Genomic DNA, 9138 nt, shown 5'->3' on the forward strand with positions numbered 1-9138 from the left:
TTTTTTAGAACTGTCATGTTTGCATGAGCAGTTTGTTATACCATAGCAGCAAAAAGTCAGATTTGCTGAATTAAGTCTGCTTCATATTGATTAAAGGGAAAGAGCTCTGCCTTTGATTCTATCTAATCGCATTTGCACATTTCTGCTACCATGCCTGTGTAATCCACAACACTCTTCATAAGTGACTGAGTTGAATTCACAAAAATAGTGGCGAAAGTTGTACAAGTTGCCACCTGCAGTGCTCCTCAGCCTTTATTTAACAGCTGCCTGGCATGCAGAAATTTGTTAGACAAAGCATTTATCAATGTTTCAACCCCATACTAGGAACACAGGAAGCTGCCTTAAACTGAGTCAGACTATTGGCCATCTATTGCAGACACTGGCTGGCCGCAGCTCTCCAGGGGTTCAGACAGACGTCCTTCTACCTGCAAATGCCAGGCGTTAAATGAGGCACATTTTGCATGCAAAGCAAATCTTCTCCCAAAGAGGGTAGTTGCCTTACACTGAGTTAGACCAAGCTCAGTATTGCCAACACTGACTGGTAGCAGCTGCCCAGCCCAGGCTTTCAGACAGGAATCTTTCCAAGCCCTACCTGAGGAGTTGAACCCGAGATTCCCCCACCATCACCACCACCAAGCAGATGCTTTTATGGTGAACTGTGCTCCTTCCCCAGAGCAGGGAAAGTCTCGCCTGCTAAAGTTAGGGTGAAGCAGTTGGCTGGAAGAGAAATGCCCCTGTACCAACTCTTTCTAGTTCTATGTATCAGTGTGGGTGGAAAGTTCCATGCTCCTTAAAAATAAAAACAAAAACAGAGCAAAACCAGCAAGAGTCTTGTGACAAATTAAAGACTAACGTGCTCTGTTATTTTTGCTGCAACCCACTGTCTAAAATTAAAAACATGCAGTCTTAAAAACCTCAGCTGCTTTCTAATTGGGCATCCTTCGGAGGGCCCTTGCCAGGACTACATTTCCCAACGTGCTTTGGGGCTTAGGGGAGCAGCTCCCGGACGTTGCCTCGCGAGTTCCTTTTTGCCGTAAAGGAAGAAGCGGACGGTTCCTGCGAGAGCGGCGGCCTCCGTCGCTGCTGGGTTGGCTCGTCCGGGTAAGCGGCTTCCTTCCTACCTTCAGCTTTTCTGACTTCGCCTCCTGGCCGCCTCGCCCTGGAAAGTGGGGGAGGCAGCCGGGGAGCAAGGAGAGCTTTACCTGCCGGTTTGGCGCTTGGGAATCCTCTCCTTGCTCCGCCGGGGAAATCAGCGCCTTCGCGCCGAAAGCGAAAAGCCCCTTTCCTAATCCTTTCCTGCCGTTGGGGCGCGATGAGGAGGCGAAGGGAAGCAAAAGCGCTTCCCCACGTGCAGAATGCCCCGGTCGGGTCATTAGGCGCGCGTGTTCACTTCTGCCTCCTCCTAGCAGCGATTTCACAGCGAGAGCAAAGCGCCCGTGGCTGAGCTGTTGTCAAGGATGCCGCCGCACCCTGCCTTAAAATAGATCCGAGAAATTCTAGCGTTGGACATTAGCGTTCTGACAACCGGCCGAATCATCCGGGTTCGTTTCTCCAGTGCGGCAAATACTTATTGGCTGGCTTGGATGGTTAGTTGCCGCTCTGGATCTGCATCTGAAAGTGCACACACGCGTGTACAGAAGCGAGCCTGAGGCAAATCAAGGCAGACATAGGATACATACTGTTCTTGCTCGCCGCTAGGGGTGTAACCAGTGGAATTCAGTGTAAAGAACGTTGCCCGCATTCCCTATATGTGGCGTTGACAGCCTTGCACACGAATCCATGAAGGTTACTCGCTGCAACAAAAGTTTAGTGGCTCTTTGTTTAAAGTCTTTTTTGAAGGTCAATAAACACGAAACAGCGTTGGTTGCTCTTGGGACCCCGTGGTAGTAGAGGTCCTCTCCAGGGCCACTTCCTGCCTCTCTCTGAATAAAGGGCCCCTTCTTCAGAGGGAGACTTGGGCCCACACTACATAGAAACCTGCTGCAGCATTGCTAGCCCCTTCCTTACAGCTGCAAATGCTGTTTAAACAGTATTTGGCTGTAGTTGCAAAAGTGGTGCTGCTGCTGCTTCATATCTGGTGGGAGGCTCTTGATAGTAGGGGGTCGCAGTGGTGGCAGGCAGCAGCCACAGACAGTCCTGCAAGAAGCAGATGGGAGTGGAATCTGCCACCTGAGCCAAACCTGTCCATCATAGATGATACCATCTTGCTGCTGAAGAAGGGTCTGGGAAGGATATCTTGCTGAACCTGAGTGAGCAGCATTCTGTCAACCAGCTGCTAATTGGGGCCAAGTTGTTCAAGAGTGTGGTGGCAGCCAGCTCTAAACAGCCCTGCAAGCTAGGTGTTTTTTATTTTTTTGGGGGGGGGGGTGTGCATCATCCTGTTCTGGTCTCCTTTTGGTTCCAAGCTAGATCGGGTTTATTTGTGGAAGGAGGTATCTGGAACCCTTTGATTATTGTACTGCTGTTTGCTGTTTTTATGTTGTATTTTTAATTGTCTTAAGGCTGCAATCCTGTACCCTCTTACCTAGGAATCAGTTTTGTTGGAATCAGTGAGATTAACTTCTGAAGAGATGTACAGACTTGCAGAAAAGCAGGATAAAAAGTATTTAAAAATAAATTATATGAGGAAAGAACTGTTCTCACATGGCTCAGGCAGTTCACGATAACATTGTTTGGTAATGCTGCGTCTGAGCCATGGGGCACTCGCATTGTCTTGTGGGGCTCAAAGCTGAGGTAAACCTCCTGAGTGGAATTCGTGGTTTATGTTCATTAATTCCAGTGGGTCTGCTCTGAGTTGCACTTGGTTGACTACTACACCACTGCCTCCAGAGTCTGTACAATTGGTATAATGAAATTTTAGGGAAGGGGTGGGAAGCTTTTTTTCAGGCAATCCATTGGTTGTCTCATGAAAGTGGTTGGTGGACTCTAGGACACAAAATGGGTGGAGCAGAGAAATTAAGGTGACTCTTACCTTTGTAACAATTAACATTCCAGCCATATCTCAGAGTTTTCTTCATACGCCACAGATACAGAGGAAACTGCCTTATACTGAGTTAGACTCATTGATCCATCTAACTCAGTGTGGACTAGAGTGGCAGTGGCATTCCAGAATTTCAGAGAGGGGTCTGAACACACCTCTCCATACACACAAGCAGTCAAGGATGCGTTTTAGCCAACCAAAAACACCGGGTGTGTGTGTGTGAAGCAATAGTCATCGCTGGGGGAGAGTTCTGGGGGCCAGGAAGAGAGTCCTGCCAAGCCACATTGTTCTCCTGGGCCTGAGGTTCCCCACACCTGTCATAGGGAAATAGCAAGGCGGAGATGGAGAAGACTTTGCATAGTGAAAAATTGAACAGTGAAAGCCTGGAAGAGCTATTGAAATGTGTACAAGGTGACTTGCAAATTGTGGATCTAATACATTTTGACTAATCTCCTGACAAAAAAACTGATTCCCAAACAGTGACGGACTGAACTGCGCAGATGACAGCTGTTTTGTCTGCTAGTATGGCCATAGCATCACGAAGGGCTGTGTTGTCGAGGACTGCATGGGCGCGTTTGGCAGCTTTCACCAAGCAAGTTCTGTCTCCTAGTAAGTTGGATTCTCTTTTAACTCTAATGGAGTGGGATCTTGCTTTGCACACACAGAAGGTGGCTGCTGCTGCTGCTGCCATCACCATGGAGCTAAGCAGCTTGTAGTTCTAGATGGGAAAAGAGAGTTTGTGTCTCCACTCAAGAGCAGCATGACTGAGCCAGCTTTGCTGCAGCAAAGGCAGTTCAGCAGCACTCGGGTAGTACAAGAAGAGAAGCTTCTTTCTTTTCCCATTCAAGCCTTGTTGCCTGAGTCTGTGTCCAGGGAGCCTGGAGAAATGTGCTGCTGGCTGACAGACATGCAAGAAGGAAGACTATATGCCCAATCGCTCTGTTGGAGGGGAGGAGCAATAACCAGGAAAACCTGCAATGGCATAGTACATGCCGGGGGATGGAAAAGTAGAGCCCTCCCCTTTATTCCTGCCCATCTCTCCCAGAGTATTTGGCATAGAGCTGCCTTCATCAACCTGCTGCCCTCCAGCTGCATAGCTGTACACTGCTGGTGCTGATGGGAGTCGTAGTTCAGCAGTGTCAGGAGGGCACCAGGTTAGGGAATACTGTCATAGAGTTTGGACCGTGTGCTGCTGCAGAATGGCATACACACCCAGCTTCCCAAAGGGTGTGTGTGTGTGTGTTTGCCCAGCCTTACCTAATTTGGGTGGGTTCCGTCTTTTCTCCTCTCTCTCTCTCCCTTTTTTAATGGCGGCTGCTTCTAAAGTGACACCGGTTGGAGAATAGAGGCAGAGGAAGTGGCAAAGCAGCACTGGACTTACTTTTCTTATCTGCAGCGTATCGAGTGGCAACTCTGCCATGTGGCACCTGAAGCTGGGGAAGGGTCTCCCTTGCATTGAACAGTCTGCAGGAGGGGCAGGGGGAGGGAAGAATACTTGGCTATCAACCAAGAAGGGTAAGGCAGAGCTGTGTAGTTCTTCTGTTATACCATATGCCTCTATCTATAGGGTTATGTGGTGTCATACTGCTTTTTTTCAAAGCAGTCTGACACCTGTAAATATTGTGCAGTGCCAGTGAGGGACATCGCTTGGGGAGAGGCTTTGAAAAGTGAGATAACTTAACACAGGCATCCCCAGACTTGGCCCTCCAGATTTTTGGGACTACAACTCCCATCTTCCCTAGCTAAGAGAACCCGTGGTCAAGGATGATGGGAATTGTAGTCCCAAAACATCTGGAGGGCTGAGTTTGGGGGTGCCTAACTTAACATGTCTTCACATTGATTTATGTTCCAATCCCTAGTTTAGTACTGTGAGTTGTTACAATGACCACTTTATGCTCAGCAGTGTTCAAAGGAAACCCGCATTGTGCTGTTCTCTGTCTCCGGTGTTTTACTTGGCTCTTATATTTTCAGATGCATCTGTATTTTGTGCTTGTCCCAAATCTACATATTCAGCTCTTCCTGATGACTATAACTGGTATGTATTAAGCCATTCAGATTTAACTCAAAAGTTCATTTCACAAGTGTGTGACAAGACACCAGGATGTCAGTTGCTATATTAGAAGTAGCAAAATTGCCAGTCCACTCTTACTGCTGGAATAATTTATGAATTTTAGAATATCTGTTTTCATTTCTCATTAAAAGAAAACATATTATTTTAGTGGAGTTGGGCTTTTGTAGAGCTATGAAGACTTGCTGAAAATGTATTAGACTCTGGAGAGATGCTGCTGGCCAGATTCTAGAAGACTGAGGTATAAGGTATATTGGTATAAGGCAGCTTCCTGTGCACTGTTCCTATGCACTTCTTTCATAGCAATCACTTTTCTCTTGCATCAGGCTGAACATCTCGTTAGGACATCAGCTTAGTTGGGCTTGCTGTCAAGGAACTTGGCTTCAACAGCCCTAGTTTGGGTATTTAGTATTGTTCTACCCACAGATTTTTTGAATATAAATGAAGGTCTCTACGCTCTTTGTCTAATAAGATCACTAATTTGGATGTTTATGAGTGTGGTCAGTAGCTCCATAAAAATGCTGCTGTAAGAGAAAAACTGATATTGAAGTCAGAAATTTCATTAGGATTGTTTGGACAACACGTACCGTCAGTGCATATTCTGGTTGCAAAGAACTGAGGAGGAAACCCAAACAGTGCTTACTCACTGTGGAAAGACTGATGCCAAAGTGCATGCCAAAGGTTACATACTTCAAAGGACTATACTACAGGAAAACAAGTGCTCTGACTTTCTGGACAGCTAAACAGCATTTTTGGTCTATTAGAACAACTTTAAATCATATAAATAAATTTAGATCAATTTAAATATTGTATAAAAATCTTTTCTTGAGGTCTCGCCTCTATTCTGGATTTTTAAAATTATTATTTCATTTAATTATGCAAACATTTTAGTTAAAACAAGAAGGAAAAAGCCTTGTCCAATGTCATCTCTTTCCTTTTTTAGCAAAGTGGAACTTGCTGTGACATCGGATGGAAAAACTATTGTTTGCTATCACCCTTCAGTGGACATTCCATATGAGCACACAAGAGTATGTGAATCTGCAAAAAATTATATTCCTGATTTTATCAGAACATAACTCATCTTTGGGTACCCTTCCAGTTTTCTTCTTGGTGGTTATCCTTTACCATGAATGTGATTTAAAAGTAGGCTTGTGCTCAAAACTTAAGCTTGGCACACTTAACATAGCTTAAATTTTCAGCTTGATCACCAAGAAGTTCAGATCTGTGGCAATATATACAAGGTCAGCAGAACACCCTAGTCTTCAGCCCTTTTCAAGACTGCATGCATCACTTCACCTTGCTGTTATTTCCCAAAGTGAGCCAGATATCTAGATTATGTTCATCTTTAAATTCTGTTCCCTTAAGCGGAGCACTATTTCAGTAGCTGTTCCCCCAGAGCCAACAGAAAAGAGGCTGCAGTCTACATTTCATGGATAATTAGAAGCCAGAAATGCACAAGTAGTAGTGAGAATGAGCTCTTCCAAGTAGTTTAGTTCCAGCAGAAGTTGCTTGGATCAAAAGAGGGGGAGGTTATTCCCATATAAGGTTCAGAACAGTGGCAGGCAAAAGAGCTAGAGAAAAATAGGACTGATAAATTTGTTTGGAGTGAAGAGTATTCGCTTTCGTTCTACAGCATAATGGCCAGGATTCAGCATGCTGTAATCTTTGGGTGGGGTGGGGTGGGGTTTTAAACGATGTATACAGCAAAATGGCAAATTACATTCCGCCTAAAACTAGCAACACCTGCACATTTCATAACTGTTCTTTGGGGGGGTGGTTTTTTAGTTTGTTAATTGGGGCAGTTTTCTTTTGACAGCCCATTCCACAACTAGATCCACTGGATTATAGAGAAGAAACACATGATCAAATGCTGAAATCTAGATTGGATGGAAAGAACTTCAAGAACCAGCAAGGTCCTATGATTGAGGAACTTAGTAAAATGTTTTACACAACAAAGCACCGCTGGTACCCTGTGGGACAGTAAGTATTTCCAAGGTTGTTAATTGTGTGGGAGGGTGACGAGTACTGCAGAACCTGGACTGGGTTGGATCCAGACTTTGCCTTCTGCAGATGGAAAGGCCCCTTATCCACAGAAGGGTTTTCCTGCTAGCAGACGGGAGGAAAGCAACTTTTGTTGATTCCCTCCTCCCCCAGCAGCCTCCAGTTCATTCTTCCATGTTTTCAGAGGTTCCCTCAATCCTCCAGAATAGTTGGGGCAAAGCTATTTTTGGTAAGATACCAGGATTTTCATTTGCTCTGATTTTAGCTCCTGCCTAAATGGCTAAACTGATATTAAAGTACCTTAAGAGAGAAATATATATCCAGATACATATGAGAAGACTTGAGCATATCCCAGTACCTAAATGGGCTAGAAAACACGGTGCTTGAATTTATGGAATGGTTTGTTATGTTGAGAATTACTGATAACAATTTAACACATCTGGTCCTACCAATAAGATTTTTATTTTATTTTTTGTATAAACAAACAATGTAATTCATGCAGGCATGAATACTGATCCAGTTTTATGTTTGGCAGTCATCTATAGCCCTACCAACAAGAAAACAAACTTGCTTTTTTAAAAAAAAAATGCAGGAATTCCTTTATTTTGTATTTTTTAACATACCTTTATTTATACTTATTCAAAGATATAGAAAAGTTCGTACCCATTCGAAGTATCACAATGAACAGTAGAGGGTGAAAACAAGGCTTTCCTCTAAGATAACATGTCTATAAAAGTCTACAGCATAAAAGTTTACAACATAAAATATAAGATTACAAGCATTAACATAGCTGGAGCAGAGCTTCTTAGCTGCAAGACCAAATTTGGCTACCAGATGAGTAATTTGTAGATATTTATCAGCTAAGAGTTCAACTGTCACTTCCTGGAGGGGATCAGCCTGGGAACTGGTTAAGAATAGACGAGAAAACATTTCCACTGGACATTGTATATAAGGAGCAAATCGATAGATATCCTTGACCTCATTACATCCACAAATGTATTTCTGTTCCATATGGGGTATTCCAAAGTATCCCCCTCCCCTAAGTATATTGAGGACATCTGCTGGAACCTTAGTTTGACAAAGGCCCCAATAGTTTTTTCCACAACTATTCAGGCTCTCAGGGTAATGGGGCCTTGAGTAAGGTAAGGTAAGGGACCCCTGACCATTAGGTCCAGCCGTGGCCGACTCTGGGGTTGCGGCGCTCATCCCGCTTTATTGGCCGAGGGAGCCGGCGTCCAGCTTCTGGGTCATGTGGCCAGCATGACTAAGCCGCTTCTGGCGAACCAGAGCAGTGCACGGAAACGCCGTTTCCCAAATAGACTCATCCAAAACCTTGGAGAGCTGCCGCCAATCATTGTGGATGTTACTGAGCTGGATGGACCAGGTAGTAAACGGATTTCTTATTTTCCTGTGCTACACACATCCCCTAGAATTGTGTGTAGCAGTCTCTGGCCATATAGTCCTGCAGTTTAGCCACCGTGGATGTAGTTTAGCATAGAAGCAGAAGTCTTGATCAAGCTCTTTTCTAGCACAGCTAGCAAGAGAGACACAATCTGATGCTGTGCTGAGTATAGGATTGGATATAGGACTCCTAGGGAACTTTCATCCTTTGTGTGCTGCTGGAAGTTGGATTTGCCCAAGAACCAAAACAAAGTTTTTGCACTACAGAAGACTTGATTTTTATTTTGTATTGGGCAGACAAATACATACAAGGTATAATAACTGTAATGTCAAAACACAGTGTCAACATGACAGTCACTGGTCTCTTAAAATGGAGTATTCAAATGACTGAATGTATGACAAAATACATTTTAATGTGTTTCTTCTCTTTTTTTCTTCAAGGTACCACACTAGACGCAAGAAAACCAATACCCCTAAAGACAGATGAACACCATGTTTGTCACCTTGTCGTTGCTGTCGGGGCAAGCGACTACTTAAGTGGATGAGATTGCTTTGAAAGTGTATATATATGTTAGGTTGTCATTAAAGTACTTTTCTAACTCAAACTTGCTTTGTGCCTTCGCCCGTTCCTGTGTGCTGGTTTGCTGGGCCTAATTTCAGAGCACAAGGACTGAACTAACAGTTCCTA

General features: G+C 44.4%; 1 protein-coding gene and 1 long non-coding RNA gene across 2 annotated transcripts; one reads left to right on the forward strand and one right to left on the reverse strand.

The window, feature by feature from the left end:
• Window positions 1–906: 906 nt before the first annotated feature.
• LOC309542302 lies at window positions 907–3562 on the reverse strand. Its single transcript, XR_014224162.1, has 2 exons — window positions 3474–3562; window positions 907–1113 (listed from the first exon to the last, which is right to left on the reverse strand). It is a non-coding gene; the product is annotated as an uncharacterized lncRNA (long non-coding RNA).
• MRPL42 (mitochondrial ribosomal protein L42) lies at window positions 3461–9055 on the forward strand. The gene is made up of 5 exons (XM_082241058.1): window positions 3461–3589; window positions 4952–5015; window positions 5992–6076; window positions 6865–7028; window positions 8892–9055. The coding sequence occupies exons 1-5, from the start codon at window positions 3481–3483 to the stop codon at window positions 8935–8937; spliced, it is 468 nt and encodes a 155-aa protein (XP_082097184.1). The 5' UTR covers window positions 3461–3480; the 3' UTR covers window positions 8938–9055.
• The last annotated feature ends 83 nt before the right edge of the window (window positions 9056–9138 follow it).

Source organism: Podarcis vaucheri, assembly GCF_965113315.1.
Source record: "Podarcis vaucheri genome assembly, chromosome: 10".
Taxonomy (NCBI): Eukaryota; Metazoa; Chordata; class Lepidosauria; order Squamata; family Lacertidae; genus Podarcis; species Podarcis vaucheri.

Coding starts and splice junctions, on each gene's coding strand:
- MRPL42 (XM_082241058.1), top strand. CDS start 3,481: ATGACAGCTGTTTTGTCTGCTAGTATGGCCATAGCATCACGAAGGGCT. Junction 3,590..4,951: donor CAAGCAAGTTCTGTCTCCTA/GTAAGTTGGATT, acceptor TTATATTTTCAG/ATGCATCTGTATTTTGTGCT. Junction 7,029..8,891: donor CGCTGGTACCCTGTGGGACA/GTAAGTATTTCC, acceptor TTTTTCTTCAAG/GTACCACACTAGACGCAAGA.